Source organism: Anopheles merus, chromosome 2L, assembly GCF_017562075.2.
Source record: "Anopheles merus strain MAF chromosome 2L, AmerM5.1, whole genome shotgun sequence".
Classification (NCBI taxonomy): Eukaryota; Metazoa; Arthropoda; class Insecta; order Diptera; family Culicidae; genus Anopheles; species Anopheles merus.
In genome coordinates, this window is record NC_054083.1 from 42440002 (window position 1) to 42464920 (window position 24919).

The 24919-nt window shown below is 45.3% G+C and overlaps 1 protein-coding gene across 9 annotated transcripts in view; it reads right to left on the reverse strand.

Annotated features, from left to right (window-relative positions):
* Nucleotides 1-568: 568 nt before the first annotated feature.
* LOC121592488 (glutamate receptor 1-like) overlaps nt 569-24919 on the reverse strand; it is a 65466-nt gene continuing 41115 nt past the window's right edge. For 8 of the 9 annotated variants that reach the window (XM_041913977.1, XM_041913978.1, XM_041913974.1 and 5 more), the window contains exons 5-13: nt 19132-19385; nt 13313-13699; nt 12325-12667; nt 10652-10914; nt 10304-10397; nt 9626-9936; nt 9272-9516; nt 3284-3623; nt 569-3198 (exon numbers count right to left, since the gene is read on the reverse strand). In XM_041913977.1, the coding sequence (XP_041769911.1) occupies nt 3133-3198; nt 3284-3623; nt 9272-9516; nt 9626-9936; nt 10304-10397; nt 10652-10914; nt 12325-12667; nt 13313-13699; nt 19132-19385 (2303 nt within the window). In that variant the 3' untranslated portion in view covers nt 569-3132. Of the gene's footprint in view, nt 3211-3283; nt 3624-9271; nt 9517-9625; nt 9937-10303; nt 10398-10651; nt 10915-12324; nt 12668-13312; nt 13700-19131; nt 19386-24919 lie in introns of all 9 variants that reach the window. The other variant, XM_041913981.1, reaches the window with a different exon arrangement.

Below are 24919 nucleotides of genomic sequence, written 5' to 3' on the forward strand. Positions count from 1 at the left end.
GTTCACAGTTTTTTCCTTCAAATAAACCTGCTTCTTTGCCTGATAAAACGCGTTCACAATGAGGTAGCATATAGGCTCAAAAGCTATAACGGAAGCTTTCCTTGAAGCAAAGCAACATAAAACAGTGCTTTTTAATAGTGCGTAAAGAGGGTGAATGTAAAGAACACCCTACGTCAGACATTGATGGTCAATTATAGTAAGAGGATTAACAAGGAAGCCGCCATCACTTGGTTTGCGGCTCTCATGCGTTGGCCGTACCGAAAAGGGGTCCAAAATGTCACACTCAAGTCGTTAGCGGTAGGCTCTTTTTTATGACAAAACGGAGCAGTGGACGAAGATTCCTACCAATCGAAAGACATGCGAATGGATGCGGTTTTTTATTTTATGTGCATTTCCATTTACTGCAAGCGCGTAAAAGTACAAACTCTCGGCTGTATGAAATGAAATGCTTTGCACGTTGAATAATTCATTTCATTCGCCTAACAGCCTATCTGGCCTATCAGCAAGAAACTGGCTCCGTAAAACCAAAGGCGGAAAAGTAGACACAAATGTACACCGAAACAGTTGATAAAGTTTTCTTATGGAATTCGATTTTATTTTCAAACGATCTCAACAAATTTTCGTAATTTTCTTGGCATGCTTTCGTCACCCATCGCGTCCGTTTCCAACTTCTCGCTTTTCCCCCACACACCACAATCAACACCTGGTGGGGACTGTTCTGTGTTCATGTTTTGTTGTCTATTTTTTGTTCTTTGTTTTCGAACCATTCGTCTCATTTCTTCCTGTTAACTAACGCAACAGTCACATAAAGTTGGCAAAATGATAAGCGTACACTTAACACAATTGGTTTGTTTTTCATCCGTGTGCCTTTTTTGGCACTTTTGATTTCTCCGAAAAGAATAAAAAGTGCTATAAATCAATCCCCTTTCCTGTATAGAACGAATCAATCAGCTTACCAACTAGCATAGTTATTGAACAGTTTTTGTTTTGTTTGTTTTGTTTTGATTCTTCCTTTTGCTTTGCTAGTTTTTCCTTTCTTTCTTTCTTTCTCTTTCTTTTAACTGTTCGGTTTCTCCTCTGGGTATGAAGTATTGTGTGTGTAAGTGTACCTGTTTTGTGTGTTTAGTGTTACAGTCGATCCTTACAGTTTTGACACGCCAAACTGCATCCACTCACCAACATTGAAGTTATTTTCCGCTAAACAGTACCTTTTTCCTTTCCATTTACTTCATTTGTGTGTTTTTCAGATTCTTTGCCGCGTGTTTGTCAGTGTGGTTGGTTTGTTTTTAGGATAAGTTACTAGTTACATGGCTTGATGTGGTTTATTTATTTCGTTAATTTATTCTTTCCTCTCTCTCTGTTTCTCTCCCTCGCTTCCTTTAATAGCTTACGTTTAGTTAATATTTTCTTAGCCTTGCTTACCTCTATACAGATTTTTGATCACTCGCTGTGTGTTCGTGTGTTTTAATGAGTTTAGTTTTGTGTGTTTTCATGGGGCGGCTTAAGGAAACAGTAGATTGCAGTATTTTTACACGCTATTCTTTTCCCCTTTTCTTTTCCGAGTTAAATTTGTCCAATTGTTGTTTCTGCTAACTTGTACGCTTAAATGTTCAAAAGGTTTTCAATTTGATCTCACTCTCACTTCAGCTCATTCAGCGAGTTGCCGGACGTGCTCCGGATGGGATTAGCCTATCGTTTTGTTGAATAAATGTACCCCAAAAAACGGAATCAAAACCATACCATCTCCTAGTACTTTGCTATATGCTGTTCATTCCCCATTTCGATGGGAGGTTTTGTGTCTGTGTGTGTATTTTTTAACTATTTCCCACTGTCAGTGGTGGTTAGTCTTCACGGTTTTTTTTAGAATAGAATAGTTACGGAGAGTTTAGTAAGAGAACGGTAGTTTGTTTTGCACATGCACACAAACACTCGGTTTTGACGTAGCCTTGGGTGTCTTTCCTCCCTTTTTTTACTTTCGTGCGGTGCGCTTTTTGATTTCAGTTTTTCTCGCTTCCCTCAATCAATTTCTTTGCATTAGTTTAAGTGATGATTTGATTTGAGCTGCATGTATTGTACCAAGATAGCTTGAAACGAACTAAGACGGTTGACATATTTTGTTGTTGCTGTTGTTGTTCTGTTTGTAGTTGTTCGTGTTGTGTGTTTGTATTAACTATTGACACTGTTTTCTAGCCGATTTAGTGTACCTACGTTACTGGCGCTGCAGTCTACCATCCCTTCAATGCGGCTCAGTTCTAGGTACCTTGTCCCACCAGCGCCCATTTCGATCTGTTTATGCGTTTGCAGCAAATGCTGATTACATTATTACCTACACCTCACCTCTGCACAGTCCGTTTGGTTTGTATTCTTAATTATGATTTACGATTTAACTACAGAGCAGACGGAATGGGGGGGGGGGGGGGGGGGGACCATTTCAAATTCCTCTTGCCCTATCTGACGCGTCTGGTTGGACTCGCACTGTTCACACTTACACATAATGTCCCATACGTCAGTGTTGTCTCTCTTATCTCTTACTAATTTGATTATCTCGGTAACGAAAAAACTTAACATCGTATCTTGTGGGGAGTGGGTAGTCTGGTGAGGAGTTTGGAATGGAACCGGAACCGAATAAGACTCTAACAAAGGGGTATATTTATGTATTTATCATTCCTAATCTATGTACACACATCACGCCAACAGCTCGCTCACTCATCTTCTTCTAGTAACACTGTGTGGCGTGATTTAGTTTTGCATAAGCTCCCCTGCAATGATATTTGAGCTTTCCACGAGGAGGGATAATAATCCCGTTTCCCCTCACACTAGACATATTGTGCTTACCCGCCCCGGGCGCCCGCACTCTGGCATGCTCATGCCACACGCGTGCCACAGTTTCGCGCCACAGTCCGAGCGCCCGAAACGGTTAAGAAGGAATCTGTGTGTGCAAACTCCTGCACGGGACCGCGGCAGCAGCCCTGCTTATAGGCAGGAGTTGTCGTGCACTACCGGAGGCACACCGCCGGGGACGTTTTCGCGCTTCAGCAGCGTGGACGCATCGTGCCGGCTGTTGGCCACGATCTGCCGGATGGTGGGCGCGTACGGTGGACGTCATAGGCGCAGCTCCGGCGGCTCCTTACATCAAACCTGCGTGTGCGAGTTGGCATGGATCGGGTCCGGGTCGGTGTGCGTGGCCGGCGTGTAGTACTAGAACGGGTACTGCAATTTAGTACGGTCCGGTTGCTGTCCGGGTGTGGTGATACGGGTGGTGGAGGGGATGCGCCTTACTTACCCCGATGCGTCCATTGTCGTACTCCCGGGCCGTCGGGGGCATCGTGAGCCGGTTTTTGGAGTTCGAGTTGGACGTCATCGTGTCGGACAGCGGGATGCGATTGCCCGATCGGTTCGAGCTTTTCATGCAAAACTCGACGAGCGCGACGGCCAGCGCCACCAGGAGGCCCCCGATCAGGATGTAGAAGATGCCGGCCACATTGCTGAGCGATAGCTCGTTGCGGGACGCGTCCTGCTTGTCGTAGTGTTTACACTCCGTCCGGTCGAACCACCATTTGTTGACCAGCTTCGTTAGCTCGCCGTTCTCTTTGAGCGACAGCACGGCTAGGTTGATTGGATCTCTGTTGGGTTGAGAGGTGAAACAGAAGGAGAGATGTTGAGAGGGTTTAGTGTGGTGTGAAGAGCTCTAGGTGTAGCCAAATAGAGCCAAACAATGAAATTGGAACACTTTAATTGGACAGAAAAGTTCAGTTGACTTGGATTATTATACTACAAGAAGAACTTGGGACATTATCCAATGGTTTAGGAATTGGTCGTCGTATCGAATGTTGTCAAAATACCAGGAATAATCTTACTTAATGGTAACTTCTATCCAGAACTATGGATAAATTGATGATAATAATCTTATTATCTCTTGTCCGAAGAAAACGTCTTGAACAAAGATCATGGTGAAGTTCTTATTCCCAACGATAAAGGGGGAAAACAAGGAATCACAAAAGGCTATCCGTCGGCAGAAAAATAACAAGGCACCCGAAACCGACGGAATCGCAGCTGACCTGGTAGAGTGGAGATGCACGTCCAGAAAACGAGATTCATCAAATTGTTACTGAGATGTGGGATAGCGAATAGATGCCTTGTGATTGGAATCTCGGCATCATCTATCCCATATACAAGAAGGTAGTTAGGTTAGACTGCAAAAACTACAGGGGTATTACGGTGTTGAATACCGCCTATAAAATATTCTCCCTGATCCTTCAGGATCGCCTTGTCCCGCACGTCGAAGAGATAGTCGGAAAGTATCAAAGAGGATTCCGAATCGTAAAATCAACCATTGGTCAGATCTTCACCATGCGGCAGATCTTGGAGAATGGCTGAATACAGACACGACCCATACCATCTCTTCATTGACTTCAAAGCCGCATATGATAACATAGCCAGGGTAAAACTGTATGACGCCATGAGCTCTTTTGGAATCCCGGTCAAACTGATAAGGCTAGTTAGAATGACTATGACCAACGTCACTTGCCAGGTGAGGATGCAAAACTCTCAGGACCTTTTGGTACCACCAAGGGTCTGCGCCATCTGGGGAGACTACGTGAACCATCTTCTATAAGTCAACCCAGATCCTGGGATATTCTGATGATAGACATCTTTGGCCTGCGGCTCTCTTATGTAGCAGAAGCCGGATTGCAGATAAACGAGGCAAAGACCAAACTGATGGTGGCAACATCAGCGGGCCTACCAATAAATAATCAGAATCTATGTAGGCGTGACGTACCTATAGGTAAACGCACTTTTGAAGTCGTCCCAGAATTCACCAATCTTGGGCCAAAGGTCAACAACGACAACAGCATGGAAGCTGAGTTGCGCGCAAGGATGCTGGCGGCCAACCGGTCATTCTACAGCCTGAAAAAGCAGTTCACCTCAAAGAACCTGTCGTGACGGACGAAGCTGGGACTATATAGTACCTATATAGTTCTAGAGGAAGATGCTCATAAGGATGCTTGGCCTCGTATGTGTGGAAGGACAATAGAGGAGCCGCTATAATGACGAGCTATACGAGATGTACGACGACCTCACAGTCCTGCAGCGTATCAAGCTCGCCAGGCTCCGGTGGGCTGGCCATGTTGTACGCATGGAAACGGAAGACTCACCCCGTAAAGTCTTCTTAGGTCGTCCACAAGGACAGAAGAGGCGTGGTAGGTTCAAAATGAGCCCCAATGAGCGGTTTCGAACACCCCTGAGAGATGCAAAGACCGCAAATCAGTTTTAGAGCCGGATAAGTAAGTATGTAAAGGAAAAAAAAACTAGGCCAAATTGTATGTCTGAAGGCAAGGGATAGAAAGATATTGGCTTCTAAAGGTAACTTTGAGCAGATGTAGCCAATGCGTTAATATCCTATCTCTTATCTAGCCACTTGAAATCAATATGATCTGTTTGTATCGATCATTTGCACGTCTTAATGTTAGTGATGCTGGAAGTAAACACTCTATTGTTTATAGTTGAAAACTTAGCCGACAAACAGTAACGACCAGTAATAGCATAAACAATCATTTTATAGCCATCATCCACTCTTTGCTGATTAGCTACAAAGAGCTGACAAGCGAATATTTACTCATTAGCTGACCATTGAGCGGCGAATAATGGCACCTGTTCTGCAAATGCTTGTTCCTCAAACAAATTAAACCCGCCCAGTGACACGTTGTCGATGCTACCCCGTGCCTACTTGTCACCATAGGCGTGCCAGTGAGCATTTCAACAGTACACCCCGGAGGCCATGGAAAGCACTATCCGTCATGTTTGCTTTCGCGCCGGTCCACCCGTCCGTCTGTCTGTCTGTCTATCTGTCTGTCTGTTGCCTTTGTGCATGCATATCACGGGCAGCGTGACCCTGTTAGTTCAACGCTTGCACTGGTGGGTCACGTTTCTGTAGTGGCTCTTGTGCTGCGCTTCCTTTCACCTACACTTTACAACGGCGTGCGGTTGTGTGTCTATGTTGATACCGTTTGACGCGTGCGAATGCTTCTTCACTCGAGCACTCGTCCAGACCGAGCTGGCCCACGGGGGATGCTGGGAGTGAAAAAAAGAAACACTTCCAGGTCCAGGATCAGGTGGTATGCAATTGCATCACGGCCATCGTCTCACATGTGCGCGCGCGGCAAGTGTGTGAATGTCAGCCATGGCTTCCGGCATCCATCGACAGTGGGACAACAGCACAGCGGTGTTGGTGTTGCTGTGCTGTCACGGACACTAGAGTACACTTCAGACGTGTACACAATCGAAGGAGCAACATGCCACGCGCTCCCCCCCCCAAAGGCGCGGCAGTTGATCCAACGGAACGGTGAAGATGATTTCGCAAGTGTCCTCTTCCTCTATGACCCAGTAGAAATCACGGCTGTGAGTAGAAAGGAAGCAAGCTGAAGCTGAAGAAAAAAAATCTAAACAAACGAAACCGTTTCTTATTCTTGCCGGCGCACTCTTTCCAGTAAAGGCATGGGAAAAAAAAGTCGTTCCCACCCAATGGGACCGACCGTGCACCGAGCGTGATTGCTAATTGTTTCAAAACACATTTCGTGCCCGGCGTTTGGCAAACAAACCAACGGCGTGCTGCGCCACATCCCATTCCCCGTTTGCGCTGGCGAAACGGGATGACGCTGCGCCTGGGTGCACACTTGCCCCGGCTACTTCATTATGCAGTAGTGAAAATAATGTCACACAGTCTCAATCTTCGTCCTGCCGTGACTGGGTCGTTGAGGTGACCTAGTCGACTCCGTATGCAGTGCCACAGTGCCCTGCCGCCGGCTTTGTCCCCATCTCATCCCTCATACGCTTGTGCGCTTACTGTTTGTCCTACGCCCTATTCTCTATGAGTGCACAGGAGAAGAAGACAAAGGAAAAAAAAACACACACCCGAGCACACAGCACAAAGCGCAATGGAGGAAAATGGGGTCTTCGTGCGGCACTAATGGGACACGGTCAGTTGATTTGTTTGAGCTCGGTGCACACTGCGCTAGCCTGCACGTACACACACACACACGTCCTTGGTTGGTGAGGTTTTTGTTTCGTTTATTCCCAACAGGACTCGCTGCTTTTTTGTTCTTCAGTTGCCTGCTCCATTGCTTCAAATTTTTATCATTTTGTATTTTCATTTTTCCATTGCTACGCTTTTTGTGACAACGTTTTCACATGCATTTCAGCAGATTTAATTTTTTTTTGTTTTTTTCTGTACCCATCCCAAGGGGGAGTTTTGCGTTTAGAGACCAATTTGCGTTAATATTCCTACTTGTTTAAAAAAACCGGAAATTTCACGAAAAAACTGCAGCAATACAGGTTTGTAAGACGCATTGGAGAAACGAAAAGTGGAATTCATGCCAAGAAAGCTTTACGTTGAGGCTTCGTGCCGGCACCGGCATGCCGTTGCTTACAATTTGTCGACCTTCGGGCTCGCGCACAACAACTGAGCTGCAGCGCAGTCAATAAAGTAGAGCAGTAGCAGCAGCAGCAGCAGCAGCACCCAGAAATAAATGCACCCGGTGGAGTAAATATTTTCACTTGTCCAAACTGGGGTGTTTTTTGTTGTTGTTCTGAAATTGCCGGCACCGCTCGCGTGCCGATTGCATTTGCGGTGACGGTGAAGGATTTCTTTTATTAGCGGTTTCATTGCGACAATTCGTCAATTTCGTGACAGTTTTTGAGGAAAAAAAAAGGGTTGCACATCGGAGGTAAAAAGAGAGAGAAAGAGGGTAATGTTGTTTATGTGAAAATTGGTCAATTTGTAGGGAGGAAATTCTTATCCTTGGTCGTAACATAGCAAGAAAGGGCGATGAGAGGGAACGTTGCGAGAAAGCAATTAAAGTGTAGTTTTTAGTTTTGAGCTTTCGAAAGAAAAACAAATGCATTTTTTTTTTGAATTTATGAGCAAAAACCACGCAACAATTTGGATCCGGAAGTAAATAATGGTATTTTGTTTTACCATTATAACTGAGAAATTTCCTTATTGTAGCAAGAGAATAGTTTGTGTTAGTCTTGTTTACAACATCGGTCTAATTTAACGGTCGTTACTGTAAAAAGCTTTTTCTCTTGTTAATCATGGTTTAATCAAACCATCTTCGAATGTAAACGTTGTTATTCACCAAATGCAAGATGTTAATCCAAATCAATCTGATATTTCATTTCCATCACAATAATTTAAATTTTCTTCAGCATGATTTTCAGCACTTCAATGGTCTATTGCCATCGTTTTTTCACCGGATTTTGAAGCCGCATCGCTTTAAGATTTGTAAAATATTTTGCAAATTATTGCTGCATATATGTTGATGCATTTTTACAAAGTTTTTTTTTCCATTTGGAAGAGGTAAAGATTTAGCTTTAGTTTGGTGTGCTGCAGTAAGCGAAAATAACATTATTGATTGCGTTATTTTCAGTTAAAAATTAATTGTTTTTATATAAAATTTGTTAGTGCATGGTTTGAAAATCCTGAAATAGTTTATAAGTCAATTAAATGGCTGTGGTGACGCAAAAAAGATGCATTTAAATTTAATCAATATAAATTTAATTTTTTTTTGTAAAATTTTTTATTCGATGCGGCTTCAAACCCACGGTAAAAAAACGATCGAAATAGACCGTTGAAGTGTAGAAAATCTTGCTGAATAAATTTCAAATTATTATGATGATCTTGAAATTTCAGATTAAGATGTGGATTGACATCCTGCACGCGAAGAAAGGCAATGTTTCCATTCCCAAATGGCTTGATAAAACCTGTAGTATATAAATGAAGCTACCTCAAATGTAGTTTTTTGGAAAAAAATCAATTCGCTCCACAAAGCTGGATAGAAATCATGAAAAGTGTATCTAAACATATATTTAACTTTTACTCTAATCTAATCTCTTCATCCAAAGCTTCAGCTTCGTTTCATGCATGCTTCCTCCCTAAAAGAAGCTTTCGCCAAGCTCCCTAAGAACAACCACAGCTTTAAATCCTTAAGCTTTCCTCAGCGCTACAAGGATCAAAGTTTCGAATAATTTCCATGAGATGGCGCTTCCGGTCTAAAAAACATTCCTCTGCAAGCTTGCTGCGTTGACGTTTGTTCTCCCCAAAACTCGCCGCTTCCCTTTCATTGCCCTACCGCACTGAGCATACCCCACCTATTAGCTCTACCAAATGTACATGTTTACACAGCAGCAAAAAAAAAAAAGAAGATGCCACTCGCTTGTGGCGTACCGCAGCGCAGCACCGAACGACAGCGGCGCGTGCACGAGCTTTGCTTACCTTAGCGGTGAACCCAAGGGCGTGGCAATGCCGAACCCTTTCGCGTCCAGGTTGCGGCCGACCTTCATCGTGTCGCACGGTTCCCGCTCGTTGGTGTACTCGTTCTTCGGCGACTCGATGAGCAGCGCGTACTTGCCCTTCGAGGTGCGCACCCGCCGGATGCCCTCGTCGTACGTCTTCACGAACAGGTGCTTGCGGGAGTTCATGTACTCCCACATGCGGCTGTACAGGGAGATTTGTGATTTCTGCAGCCACACAGAAACACAGCGGGAGTAGAAGAGAGTATTGAAATTAATGAGCTGCTGGAAGCCGGTACCCGGGGGGGCGGAAGGGGTGCGGCCCTATATCACCTACCCGGAAGAAGTCCCAGGTCGAGCCGTGTATCAGCGTGCCGTACTGGACCTCGGTTTGGGAGGCCAGATCCTCCGGGGAGTTGATTGGCGTGACCATGCGCTCGACCGTGAGGAAGGCGGCCAGGTTGGCCGTGTAGGAGGAGATTAGGATGAGCGTGAAGAACCACCAGACCGAGCCGACGATCCGGCCCGAGATGGAGCGGGGCGAGATGTCGCAGCCCTGCTGCATGAAGGCGCCGAGGGCGAACCAGAACGAGTTCAGAATGCTAAACTCATTTACCGTCGCCTGCGGCACTGCGTCCGGTTGCTCGCCTGACATTTCCGTTGGTTGGTGGTCGTAGCAGCAGCACGCCCGTGGATCCGCATTAGCCATAAAGTGTGTCACAAAGCAGCGGGTGAGTGTGAGGTACCGATGGTGTCGTACAAGGGAGCAAAGGGAGAAAGCAAAACATATGAGATAAGTTACGACTTTTGTGTGCTCTTGCACGGGAGATGTGCAGTGTGTTTTCCACCGGAAAGTGCGTTCACAACTCATCCCTAAAAAGGCCCGGAAAGTGCCGAATGGGAACTGTGCCGTGTGGCGCTGCATGTGTTGGGAAAACCTTATCCGGCAGTGCACTGTGCATCATCCCGTGAGGCAACATGGTGTCCGTGGCGCTGGAACAGCGAAATTAATTACCGTTATAATTAACTAGCCGCCATTCGAAGGGTGAAAAGCGTGACACTATGTACAGGACGATGCTGACACCGACGTAGCTGAACAGCACGCAGACCTGGAAGAGAAGCGCGAGAGCAGCAGCAGCAAAGACAGCATTAGCGTGGGATGTGTGTGCGTTTTTGGGGTGAAATGATGCTTAGGACGCGGCTCCATCGAACGGTGGCCGAGTGGTGTTTGATGACATTTCGTCGTCAGGTTGATCAAGGACAACGCAACACCGGCCGGAAAGTGCTGTTGCCTTGTTGGACACGCTTTTCGGACGGGACTCTCATTAGTAGCCCTCCTCTCTCTCTCTCAGCAACTACTTACCCAGATCTCTTTGGACAGTGGATTGAGGAAGCTAAACACACTCGGCTTCTGTTTGACCGGCCGCTTGATCATGATGGAGATGCCGAGCGACATGAACGGTTTGCTAAAGTCGATGACGCGCTCCCGCTCGGACGTGATGGTCATCGGGGCGATGGCGAAGTCGGCCTCCTTGCGCACCAGCTCGCCGACCATGCCGTCCCAGCCGCCCTTCACGTCCGGGTTTTCCGAACCGTACTGCCCATCCTTCACGATGCGCAGCTCGTCTGGTCATTCGTTGGGGGCAAAAACAAAAACAAGAAAATCAATTTGAGCAATGTCGCTTCCCGTTTTGCTCTTCTTCACGGGATGGTAAGCGTGTTATTTTTTTTCTCTGCGGGTCAAACATAATGTGGATGGAAATCGGCAAGCGTGAAAAGAGTTTTGTCCCCCGTTTGGACCGCGACAAAAAAGATCTTCAAAAGAATGGGAGGGGAAATGGAGGAGCAAGAGCGGGCATTAAACTTCAAAAAGGACATCCGACCTTCTCGGAACGTTCAGCTCGGGATTGTGTACGCTCTCGCCTGTCTGGAGGGGCTAATTTGAAAGTTTTCAAATATAAAGTTTTTCATTACGGAAGCATCCGCATTTGCCGGCTCTGTTCCGCTAGGGTGAAGGATTATGGTTAGGTTTGGAGTGTACGATTGCGGTCAGTTCTAAGGCAACCCGGAGGGGGAAACTATCACGATTGTGATAGACAAAAAGCATTTCTTGGGAAAGGTTCACCGTTCAAAGGAACCTGCCAAATTAACCTTAATGCCAATAATAAGCAAGATTTCATGACATTTGGGTAGGAGTATTTCAGGCGAAAGCTTTAGTTGTTTGTGTAAGCTTCGGGAAAACATAACCATGCTCAGCACGCTTTGATGTTAGTGGAAACCATTACTCAGTGAAAATACAAATATGGCATTGGCAGCAAAAAATGCGAAACCATCGATTGTGTTTGTTTTAATTAGCATCACGGCACGCATTAACTGAGTTCCGATTGCACAGTCAAGGGGGAGCTTCGTTTGAATTGTCAAGCTTTCTGAGCACGATAAATATTGACGCATCACTGCATTATTGTTTCAGAGCATTTGTTGGGATAATCTTCAGGCTATACTGTGGTAGATCCCTGAGAGGATTCAGTTAAACCATATAAAATGTACAAGGTTTTGCAATGTTTAAAATATTATAAATTTGCATAAAACAATATGGACTGAATTGAGCCTCACTGAGTGACGTCAATATCGCTTGGAATGGAAAAAGATATCGGTGCTGTCAAAAGTTACAGCCTTAACATCTTCAAGAACACTAATTACTGCAGCTCTTCAAATGACTAATGAAGAGTCCACCAAGACACCCGGGCTTGTCTTGGAGTGTTTTGCTGTTCGCTTGAATAATGTTTACAGGTCCAACCTCAAGCCGGTACCTTTCCCATCCCGAAAGCGGGTGTTTCCAAATTGTCTCACAAACATGGCCCTGTCAATAGCGAAACATGATGCCCAAGTTTACATTCGCCCCACACCGCAAGGCAGGGCGGGACAGGTTGTACAAGCTGGAAATTATGTCAGCCCATGGTCCCTTTTTCACCGAAAAAGCATAAGACCCGCAGAGGTTAGGTATGTGCGTGCGGGAGTGTGCAGGAGTGTACGTACAGTTGATGCCGAGTTTTTTCGCCACCAGCTCGGCCAGATCCTTGCAGTAGCCCTCGAAGCGCTCGTTCGTCTCGAGCGTTTCGCCCGGTTCCGGCTGCCGCAGCATGATGTACGGCTCCTCGATGATGGTCGTCACGATGTAGGTCTTGTTCCGCTCGTAATGCATGTCCGTCTTGAGGCGGGTGTACTTGGCAACGACCGGCGCCAGTCCGCCCTCGTCCGACCACTCGGCCACCTTCACCATCGCACTGTTGACCGTCATCTCGACCACGTGCAGCGTGTAGTTTTGGCGTTTGCCGTCCTCGTTGAACCTAATATCACCGGTAAGGCCCGATATTTCCACCTGTCGGGAAGCGGGGTAAGTAGCGTAGTTGTCGTAAAACACCGTCCAAAGGTACGCGGCACCCAATGTTGTTTGTGGCGGAGGATGTTGTTTGTGTGTGCGTTGATGGCCCAATGCCACACGATCCATTCGTGGTGGTGGTGGTTGTAGTGGCGGTGATGATACCAATAGACGGAAAGGTGTAAAAGTTGAGCCATTTGCAAGAATGATAAATAGGAAACAGAGAGAGAGAGAGAGAGAGAGAGAGAGAGAGAAAGAGAGAAGGAGAGAGTAAGCGAGATGGAGCGAGAAATAACAAACTGATATTAGCCGGCATTGAGGCTGCGATTTTATGGCAGCAAAGGAAACCAAGCCCGAACACGCAACAAACGCAGCGTACAAGCATGAGGGCATAAATAAAGACTGGCAGCCATAATAATGTATCTCACGGGTTCATAAATCCTGGCTCGATCTGGCTGAGCTGTACAGCGAGTGAGATATTGAGCCAAAATATAGAATTTTATAAAATAAAAACAAGTAAGAAACAATTTCCAATTTTACAATTCCCAATGAAGAATAAGAAATTAAGTAGAAAATGAAATCATCTCTCCCTGCACGTCCTTTCGACCAGATAGGAGGGAAAACAAATACATTTACAGGGCTTACCTTGCGCAGATAGCGTGAAATTTTATCACCATGCTCCCACGGCGTGACCCAACCCTTGGAGGTGTTGCAGTCGAGCGTTCGTGTCCCGTTGGCGGGCAGATTAAACGGCTGGCCCCGATTGCGCATCGTGTACGCCCGGAACTGGTCCGGCTTTTTGCGCATAATCTTGGAGAACGCTTCCACCAGCACGAACACGGCATCGTACATGAGGGCGGCCTGGGCCGAGATCAGTTCCTTGCCGGCGCCCTGCGATGTGGTCGGATCTAATCGCTTCCATCCATCAAGAAACTCCTTGACGTACTTTTTGCTCGTATCGACGATCCGGAAGCCGGTGATATTGATTGCACCGTACTCGATAACTTCACTCTCCCAGCGATCATCCATCACCTGGTGAGAAGGAACAAGAGACAGAGAGAGAGAGGAAGAGGGAGATAAATAGAGATAATGGCAGCAAAACACGCTACGGATGGAGCGACAAGAAGGATGGTAACGATTCACCTAGAGTTCGATTGGATTGCAGTGATGTTATTGCTATTGAGGACATTTCGATTTGAACTTTGGCAGACAAATAAATCTTACCGAACATTGGGAGATTTGGGTGCAAGTTTTGAGAGGTTTTTGGTGATGTTCAAAGTGAGGATTATTTTCAAAATGCTTAAAACAGAAGGCACAGCTTAGAAACATATAGAAAAGCAGCATAACTTCAACAAGAATCTCTCCATGAAACATCATACACATCGGGCTAGAAAGAGAAGGAAGTACAAGCAGTGATTCAGACAGCAGCATCGATATCAAGTTAATGCATGTAGCCGTCAGCAACGTTATGTGCATGAGCATAAAGATAATAGATAGAGCCATCGTCGGATGATGTGACTTGCAAAACTCGATGGTTCGGAACCTCCGATCAGCTGTCAGGCATTTTTGGCAGTTGCACGCGTGGTGGAAGAGGAGAGGAACCGACACGGACGAGCAGACTGTTTATGTTAAATCCTATAAATTGACTGGCGTGGCAGCCACTGTGACGAGGTTCAGTTTCCGGTTCTATTAAATTGGTGTGAGCCCACCCGTTGAGCTTCGAGGCAGAGCAGGTTTTGAGCTGCACACACTTGATTCACGTTTTGATTTTCGATCCAGGTCAATATGAATACCGGGAAACGGGGAATATCTGCTCCCTTCGCCAATAGCTCTTTAGTGAAATACGAAACATCGATCGAATAAATCGCAACCAACATGGGGAAGAGGCGACATGGGCAGCAAAATGAGAAAATGGGCCTTTTTGGAAAACGTTCGAAGCTGGTTTGAATTGATCCAGAGTTCAGGCTTAACATGACTGTGAGAGAAAATTCGGAGGAGCTCTCCAAGTCACGAGCGAAAGCCAGGAACCGTAAAAGTTAGATAAGATGGTAAGTGATAGATGGAATAAGCATACAAGATAAACGGTACATGATCAACGAGATGGGTCGTTTGGCAGTTGTTGGTTATGGCCGTTTTGGTAAAGCACGGTAAGAACCCAGTCCAGTAGCATGATACGCAAGGTAAAGAAAGGAAAGGACAGTAGTTTCGGGAAATACAGAGTTTGAAGAAGAATGTGTAAATAGTAGGAAGCTATTTTTGAATATTTTCTTATTTTTAAACTGTTTGAAGTGTTTCTTATCCACTTATTTTATCTTATCCATGGCGATCCATGACGATCTTATCCATGATGATTATGAGTCAATGAAACTTTTACAACAATAAACAATAAAGATTAGGTATGAATAGAACCAATTCGAAATACCAGGCGTCTCCATATCTCTACGAACTACTAGGCGTCTCCATCAGAAAACAAATGTTTGAAATATCAGTTTTCATTTGCATAATTTGCATAATTTAGTAATTGTTTGACTTTATGGTTAATATTTAAGGATTTATAAACATGCAGAAAAGACAATCAAAAAAATAAAACAGAAATTTTTCCTAGAACTTGGCCAAATTGATCCATAGGACTCTACAGCCTTGAATCTCGAAGACTGCCAACCGTCGAAAGCCGTTAAACATGTTACCAGACGAAATCTTCACCTTTGCGATGCTTTCCAGTAGGAAACGAAATGGCGAAACATCGACCGAAACCTTATTATTCGCCTACAACAGTCGGAATGATTGAGTAAAACATGGTCCCGGTCGGGCTTCGGTCGACATTGATCGCTTGTTGGGCAACGTTAGCAGTCGGGAAACAGTTTGCCTCGCCATGTGTTACCTTTACCAACCACGATGAAAGGAAATCGGGTGTGCTTGGGAAGGGGTGTAGCTCGGTTTGTTTGCGAAGCTTGTTGTGGTTAACCACTTTTGGCTGTGTTTCTGGCTGTGTGTACAAGCACATCGTGACGTGACGGTGTGGTAACGAATTTGGAAAACCCCTTTCGAGTGCAAGGTAAACGGGCGTAATATATTACAGCCGATGACGATGACGATGAAGGTGGTGGCCTTCCGTTTGAGTTGCAGGCGTGATTGCAGCCCAGCAAGCAAACAATAGGTGACCGCTACCGTATCAGTGGACTGATTGGCATACATATTTTCTGAGTGTGTGTGGTTAGGGAGGAAAAAACACTACGAAAGCTTCAACTGAACCACTCGGAGGCAAGTAACGAGCATTAAGAGCTTGAAATACTTATCTAGCCTCAACTATTTGCTGTACAAAACTTTGTTGCTAGCGTACCCTTACTCAAGGACTGCATCGAGATTCCTGCTTTGAAATGAAATGCAAATAACAAATTGAAGCTGAATAAAATTCAATTTGTGTCTAATGCTACCGAGTGGCATGTTTTTCACAGACCACACGTTTTTCTGGTATGACTCAAGATGGAGTAAAAGCTGTCGATTGTACACGTTTACGGAACGAATAATACACCAGATTGGTAGTTCGTTAGCACAAGTGCAGTCATGTAAAATGGTCGAAGGTTTACAGCAAATAATCTGTTTGAATGGTTGAATTTGTTGGACATATTACGGCAAAATGGATGCAAAAATGATTCCTACATGCAATAACCTTTCCCAATTTGCACATTTGTAAAAATAGGTGTCTATCCTATCTAGGTAGAAATCCCGGAATAACGAGAAACCAAATATTCAATGTGAAAATGATGAAGAATAATACAGGGATTACATGGATTAAGAAACCATACACTGCACATATTACGTGGAAGGCAAAAGAACATTGTTCATAAAGCCAAACTACGCTACCGAAAGTCATCCCTATTATCCTCTTGCTCGTGCTAATACTGCTATAAAAAAAGGCCACCAACCTGATGAGTATTAAATTTCATTTTGTGGCTTTGAAATGAGCGAAGAGAGAACGGCATGAGCTTCGGGGCTGATCATCGCATGTAAAAGCTTCCAGCACACATCCACCATGGAGAAGGTTAATGAATGAAGCATCGGTTTCAAGCTCGGTCTGGATGGATGGATGCGGCCAAAAATAGCTACCCGCATGCCGTTGACGCAGTTCAGGAAGAGTAAAACAAACGTTAACAACTCCCGGTATATCCGGTTTCGCATGCATTGCAGGGCATTCGCTTCCCGAAAAAGGTATACTGAATGGGCAGATTTATACACAGAGAAATGTTGACATACGCCAGGAAAGCATGAACGCCCGGCAATGTTTGGTGAGGGAGTTTACTCTTCCCTGGCATTGAAAGCTAGCTCCTTGTTCCAATGACGCCAGAATCACAGGTTTGAATGCAGATTGCTCGTCCAATTTTGTGTTTTTACTGAAAGAAGAGTTATGCAGTGATACATTAATGCATGCAAATAAGCAATAAATGGTTTAAAAATAGAATAATTCATTCATGCTGCTTCCTCGGTTAGAGTATTGCCATGACCTTCGATAATTATGAAATCCAATTGAAGCATCAAATATGACCGAGGCAATTACGAATATTCCTCATTGCAAGATAGAAATCCTTTAAAGACCTCGCAATATCCAGCATAAACGCACCTGTTTCAACTGAAGTTACAAATGGGTCGTCTGAAAACTCAACTGGACACACACAACGCACTCCGACTTTGTATAATATTCTCTTTCTCATGCTTTCATTGATCATTCATGCATTCATCCAATCATGCAGTTTGGATTGGAAGATGTGAAGGTCTTATCTCAAGGTTTAATCGGTTGATCTGTAAGACAGTGTGTCAACGCTGTGTCCAACAGTTTACTTGAGTGATTTTCTCGCCAACTTTAAGCACTCACATCACATTGGACCAATACGTTTGACACGATTTGAACTGTGTATTGAATCAATCGCAAACAATAAATCTTCAACAAATCACATGTAAGCCAGCCACATCAATCCTCTTCAAGCCAGTTGAGATTCTTCTCCAATTCACGAGACAAAATATGTAAAACCAGCCATTGTTTGAGTGGCAGTTTTGTGGTCGACTTTTTGATTGCCACACTCTGCTGGCTGCCATACTGTTGGTTGCACTCTTGGTGTTGCGTTTGTGGTAGAGCTAATCACCCCGTGTCGTGTCGTTCTCATTATGTTGAGCCGAAACAGCTAATTCCATCGTCTTGTGGATGGAAGCAAGAGACGCCAATGTACCTTTAACAGCTTCCACGCGTGCTCCCCTTAGCGAGTGGGTGTGATTCCTCGAAAATGCCGGTACTTATGTCTGATTTTCAGTAACGACACTGAGCGGTAGAAGAGGCACACTAAAATGACAATAACTATTGCTGGCCCCTCCAGAACGCACACCATCGTCGGTTGCTTTCCATCGAAATCGGAGGTAATTTCATGCAATGTTAAACAGGAACGCTGCGCCAGACAGCCAATTGCGTGCGCCCTTCTTCTGCCCAAAAGGTGAAACACTCTGGCAACACACACACACACACACACACACACAGACCAACAATCTCATAAAATCCATACGCTTGATAGTGTTCGCAAAGAGCATTCCCTTCTTCTCATCTTGGTCTGCTTGCTCGTGATGGCTTTACAACGTCTACCGGGTTCTTGCAGCGAAACTAACGCCTGGAAACGCTATAAAGGAGAAAACTGCTGAAAAGCTCTCATCAATGACGTCATCGGGCGTGAAAACGGCATTAAATTTGATTTTGATAGCTTTCAGGGGATGCATTCGCACCGGCAAAGTGTTGTGTCCGGAGTGCTGTAACGGGCTGTATGTGTGTATGTGTGTATGTGTGTGTGCCCTTGAGTAATTTCAACGGTCGGTGGATTAAGCTGTACGGTTGGTGGAAGGTTGCTTAAGTGGAAAAGCACGAAAGCAGTAATACTAGTTTTACTGCCCACTGCCAACACTCGCCAGCTTCTGCTGAAAGCGCCGTGCGGTCGAATGTAAGTTCTCGAGCCTTGATTACCTTCGAGAGCAACTGGATGGAGAGGACTGCAGGGTCATCGAGGGTGTCTTTGGATGGCAGAGAGCCACACCAGAGCAACAGAGCAATCACGGGTGCCATTTCGAATGGTGCATTGCTTCGTTTCATGCCCGTGGGAGCTTGTTTTACTGTTGTGCCATTCCGCCAACATCAACAACAACCCTTTTTCTGGACGAGATTAATTTCACGCCACAGAACGAGGATCGGGGAGAGATAAAAGAGAACAAAAACTAATCACTGCTTTCCATTATTAAATCTCAGTGTACAATCACCAGCTGATGGGTATTGGAAACAGTGCACACTATTCTCTATGGCTACCTACGCAACTTGCCTAAGATCTACAGCAAAATCTGATATGTAAATGTGTTTGGCTTCTAGTGAAAAGAGGGATGCTATGAAACGGACTACAAAAATAACTTCATGCGATTGTAAAGAACGAAACACTTACCAACCCACTCAGCAGATAGTGGTAGGTGCGTTTGCCGAGCGTGATGTCCCGGACGTGACTGACCACGATGTCCTTGGCCAGCTCGGTGCTACAGTCGAGGACGATGTGCTTCCGGGACCACCGGTTCAGCTCCTCGATGGTGCGCAGAAACTCAATCGCATCGCTTACGTTCGCTATCCGCTTGACCGTCTCGACGTGGAAGGTTTCGTTCCCCGGCCGCAGTCCCTGGTAGATTTGTTGCAGCCGCAGCAGGCCTGTACGGGAGATGGGGAGAAGAATTAAGCACGTGAGTGATGGCGGAAACGCATGACGAACCCAAGAGCGCTGAAACCCGCTGAACGAAGGGGATCCTTGTGACCTTTTTTTATCGCCCGATTGGTAGTATTGCTTACGCAGGGAGGAACCGTAAGGTGATGTTAATTGACAAGTGTAAAGGTAAAAGTGTCCTCGGCACCGGAAAAGGCTTCATGTGACCCATTTGGATGCGTATCCCTCCAATCAGCGCCCGATGGGCTTTGCTCCGACACGCTGGGCTTATGGCTCAAGGGTGACAAATGAAAATTGGCATACCGTACGTACGGTGAATAAATTGTATTGAATTAAAGCCTTAGGCTCCGTTGTCTCTGGGACTGGTTCTGTGCCAAGCGGTACAAAACTGCAGAAGGACTGCATAAGGATAAGCTGAAGAAACCAGACAAGAATGAACTCAGCCCACTGAGACTGGATAGAAATAGGTCGGGCAAGGGAGCTTCTTGAATAGCGACTCGGTGTTGCTTCTTTCTCCTTTCGTTCCAAACCCACTTAAACTGACTTGGAAAAGGGAAGGAGAATTGAGAGAATGGAGACTATGACGGGTGACTCCTGGGAAAGCACACAGCCAACCTCCCCGAGATAGCTTAGCGAAACCTGTGCTAGAGTTGTGTAAGTGGAACACTTCTACCAAGGACGGATAAAACTCCAGTTTCAGCTTCCGGAGCAAAACTAGCATCACCGCTCTTGATGATGGTTCTTTTGCTCCTGCCATTACCACCAATGCCATTAAGAAGAGGGAATGGTGAGGGTGAGAGGGACCGTGTGTGCAAGGGAGGAGAAGACAATAGATAGACTTTAAGTATGGGTGGATGAAATGTGGATGAAATGAAGAAATAAAAGAACGTTCTAGAAAAAGGTACAAGAGTGCATTGAAATGTTACGAGCAGGGCTGTTTTCTGTCATGTTTGTATGTTCTATCACCATCTTACAGTGCATATGTTGTGAAAGTTTGAAACCTAGAAGGATTATAGCAAAAATAATGAAAGTAAAAAAAGCCATCACAAGGAGCTGAATTTAGTTCTTGTGTAGCATGAATGAAAACTCTCTAGCATAATGAAACGAAGTTTACTTCCGCCGACACGAAACCGTTCCAGCAGAAGTAATGCAAACTTACACACATAATATTCGAGCCGTGGCCAAATGAAATAAATTAAATGAAATTGAATTAAAAGTTTGCAGAGTACGACAACAGAAAAGGGTACGCGTGGCCTTTACACGGAGAGCTTTTCCTATCTCAAATACTTGTCAGCGTGCAAAGAGAATGTGGTAAAAGGGAATGTGGTAAAAGTAATGAAAGTAGAAAGAAAATAAGTTTAAAGAACAGACCACGTGGGTTTTTCTTGCACGTGCTAGGACAATGTTGACGCAAAGAGGGCTTGCGGTTTGACTGGCAGTGTGAAGGTTGTAGGAAGAACAATTTTAAAGCTTCCTTTTAATGGATTCCACAAATTGAAGCTTTAAGCGACAGCTCTCACCCCGCGAAGAAGCATTCGTTTGGGGATTTCACTTGAATTGTTTTCCGTTCCAAACAAGCGTTTTTTTTTTTGTTTCAATTTCGAAAGTGCAAAAATCTGTCCCCAACATCGGGGCCAACTTAATAATGTGTTTGATGTAGGGGTTTTTCTCAATTAATTAGGTGATTTTCCCTTCAAGAAGGCGACGGCAAACAAACACCAGCAAAAACATCAATCACTGGCATGGTTAGGGCAGGTATGTTTCAGCATGCCGCACGAATGCCTACCTACGTGCGAATGCGAAACCCTTTTCCGAGCTGTGTAATTAAGATGAAATTGATTGAATCGGGAAGCATCGGCAAAAAGGGTGCCCGAATTTTTATCGAGCGTTCCGGGAAGGATGCAAAGAATTAAGCGTGAATATTTGTGTGCGGGATGGTGGGCACCGCGTGGGCAGCGTTTGCGAAATAGTGGGATAGTTGAAGCTTTGCTTAAAATTTTTTCAATTTTCTTGCGTTTTTCTTTCACGTTGTCTTTCCTCTTTTTTTCCCTTTGAGCAAAGTAAAGCGTGAAGGTTTCAATGATTGATGAGTTTCAGCGCACCGCGGGTGGATCAATGTTGATGGTATTTAATTTAAAAAATTCTTTGCCTAACTTTACTCCGGGAAGCCTAAATACTTTGCTCGGGTCCCGGTATCGATCCGATCATCCGTCGATGATTGTTTTTGAAAGGTAGCGAATGGGGGTGCCATTTCCAATCAATTATGTTGTTGAAGCAGATACAGAAGCCTCCCAACTATATAGAGCTGTTTAAGCACATGGTAGATGACAAGTAGAGTTTATTTCTTCTCTGAATGGGAATAATGATTCTGGATAGGAAAAGGAATTGTGTAAATTCTTGTTTGAATCCAAATAGGTGACATATATAGTGTCAAACTAAATCCAAGCATTGGAATATTAACACGCTCTGTGGTGTTGTAATTTCAGGAAATTTGTGCCCTCAAAACCATCCAGCCAACAGCCAAATGTGTATTGAACCATTCGCCGTTCAAGCTTGGCTTATCCGGGAAATAATTTGGAGCCCTTCAATGGCATGTATTTCAGCAACCACACCGTGTAACCGTGCTACAAAAGCGGTCCCTTGGTGAGTCTCATATTTCGTAGGAAAAGTGAGAACACACATACGCAGATCCACAACAGTTCGGCGAACAGGGTGCTCTCACAGTTATGCTAGTGGTTTGTGCGTTCCCCTTAATCCGGCTTTCTCAGCTTTGACACTTCGTTTAACACCTCGACACTAGCAGCGGAGGGAAAAAGCTTCCCTAACGAACGGTCCTCCCAAAACAGTGCGCCATGAGGTGTCAATGATAACAGTAGAATGTGTAAGCTAAGGGAAGAGTATGTGTGTGTGTGTGTGAGAGAGAGAGAGAGAGAGAGAGAGAGAGAGAGAGAAGCAAGCACACAGAAAAAAGTAAAGCAGCACCCCGATAAAGCGATGGGCTAAAGTTTTCGCTCGCAAATTTTCTTTCGTAGGAAAAAGCACACTGTAACGAGGGCTTAGCGTTTTCCTGCCTGCGCGAACTGGCGGTTGGGGGTGTTACGGATTACGGCGAAGAAGTATTGCGGGATTAGGCGTGCGGAGCAAAACAACAGATGAATGGGGATGGGAAAGAGCTTATTTATTCGGTTGGACGACATTCTCATACTAATTACTTCATGCGAAGGGAAAATAACGAGGGGGGAGTGGTCATGCGGGACCATGGGGGTGGGTGGAAACTGTGCCCAGAGCGTCAAACAGAAAGGCGTCAAGGTGTAAGTGTGTCGTTCCTGCATTGGTACGTGTGTGAGTGTGTGTGTGTGTGTGCACGTCCGCTTATTGTGTTCTGTGTCTGCCAATGGTGATTCCGGTGTGAAAAGTTGTCCCTTGTGCTGGTGTGTAACTTCCTGAATGTCGTCCACTATCTCTCTTGTTCTTGCTCTTTCCATCTCTCTCTCTCGCTCTGTCTCTCCGTATGAGTACAGACAGTTGCATATGGTAGCATTGGAGCACCGTTGCATAATGCACACGCCGACCATTGCTTTATCTCGGCACGCTGTCATGCATTAAACAAGGAAATGATGTACGAACCCATTCAGAAGGAGCCCCGGCTGAATGTGTAGTCCAGAAGAGCTTCTATGTTCGGGTGCGTTTTGTGCACAGTGCTGAGAATGTTAAAGTTTCGAAACTGCCACAAACCGGAGATTATGGTCGGTGCCTGTGGTTGTGGCTCTGTCTAACTTTTGATTCTGATCCACCACTGACTGGTATGATGCTCGTAATTTTTGTCGTTTTTAGGCATTATTTTATAATCTATTCTAGTGAAGTGAATTTTTGCTTTTTCCTGACACTGAGCTCCTCTAAGGTGAAAGCAAGGTTCAAACAGCATATTGTCCATTTATGCTAAACCTGTGGGAAACAGCACAGAGATGGTCATTCTTCAGTGAAAATTCGTACGAAAATGTTCCCCATAAATCAAAAAAGCTGTATCATTATCGTTTTAAGCCTTGCAACACAGGTAGGCCGATACACTTACGTAGAAGGAAATAGAGCACCGAGAGCTTTCGTTGCATGCGCTCTTATAATGGAATCTAGAGTAAAGATTAAACACAGCCCCGCAATAGACATTCGGGGTGGAAAGAAGGTGTAATCGCATAAGCTCTACCGTTGGAACAAATTTGCATACCGAGCTGCTGCGTCGAGTATGCTCTACGTTGCATTGTTTTTGTTTCATTTCGACCGCTTCCCACACCAACACGCTAGCAGATGGTTGGTGCGAAACGTTTGAAATGATTACAAAAATATGACAAATTAAACTTAGCGGATCAGTGTGGACTTAGGAGGTCCGGTTGAAGCTTTGTTTGCTTTGGTCCTCTATTTCCCGCTGATGTGCTCTCTTGGTGTGTCTGCCCGAAACGATTATGTTGCAATAGAAGCCGAGCATCGTTTCGTAGCGCAAGTGGGTACGAACCTTATCTCCCAGCGGTTACCCCGTTAATCCCGATAGGTACCCCGCTTGCTCGGCTTCCGGGTTGACTGCTTCCGCGCCATCGGCCGGCGCAAAATGCTTTTCGCTGTCGTTTTCGTTACATTAAATTGAGCAAACGAGCGAAATGTGATTCGTTATCTCGATCGCTTGCTAAACAGCGTCACCCGCTTTGCGCTGGGTCCACCGAAACCATCAGCCAAGTTGCTTCTTGGAAGCTTTTCCCTTTCAAAACGTGTCATCCATGCTGTCAACCGTACGAAAGGAGCATACCATTTTTTTCCATTTTTGCTCTTGTATTTTCTTTTCGATTCACCAGAACCGAACAAGAAAAGAGGGAAATCACATTTCCCCCTTCGCTGGGCTGGGTATGTATTTTCCTTCCTTTTTAACGATTTGTTTTGCAGCATAAAACCGTTAAACCAGATCTGCCCGCTTGTGTTTGCCCAAGCGAAGCAAAAGCCCGTGCGCAAAGGCGCTGCTCATCTTACACTTCCAGACTGCTACGCTGACCCTGACAACTGTGGACCAGCAGGTCATGGGAAAAGGGTCAGCTTATTGCACTCCCAGTTGAAGTAGATGGGGGAGGAAAAGGCTTTTTCGGGGAAAAGAGAAAAGCCGAATGTCAACATAAAATCAACACTCCTTCTCATATCGTCCCACTGGTGGCCTGCGGGGTACACGCCTTTCTCGAGTTTCGTTTTCGGCGGAAAATGTTGAATGTTTTGGGCGAACTGGTGCCGCACGTTCGATATACATTTCGCACGGTCCCATTACCAAGGGGGGGGGGGGGGGGGGGAAGATGATGATGTGTGGTCCCGGGTTCGCAAAACTGAGCTTTGTAGTAGTAGTAGTAGTAAAAGAAATCGAAACCAGCGCGTGTGTGCTCGCTCGCAGCGCGCTCGCATGACCGGGCTGAACAACGGTGCCCCAAAGGCACACGATATTGGGAGCAAAATTGTATCTGGTGCTGAAATAGGAACCGCCACCAACCGCCAT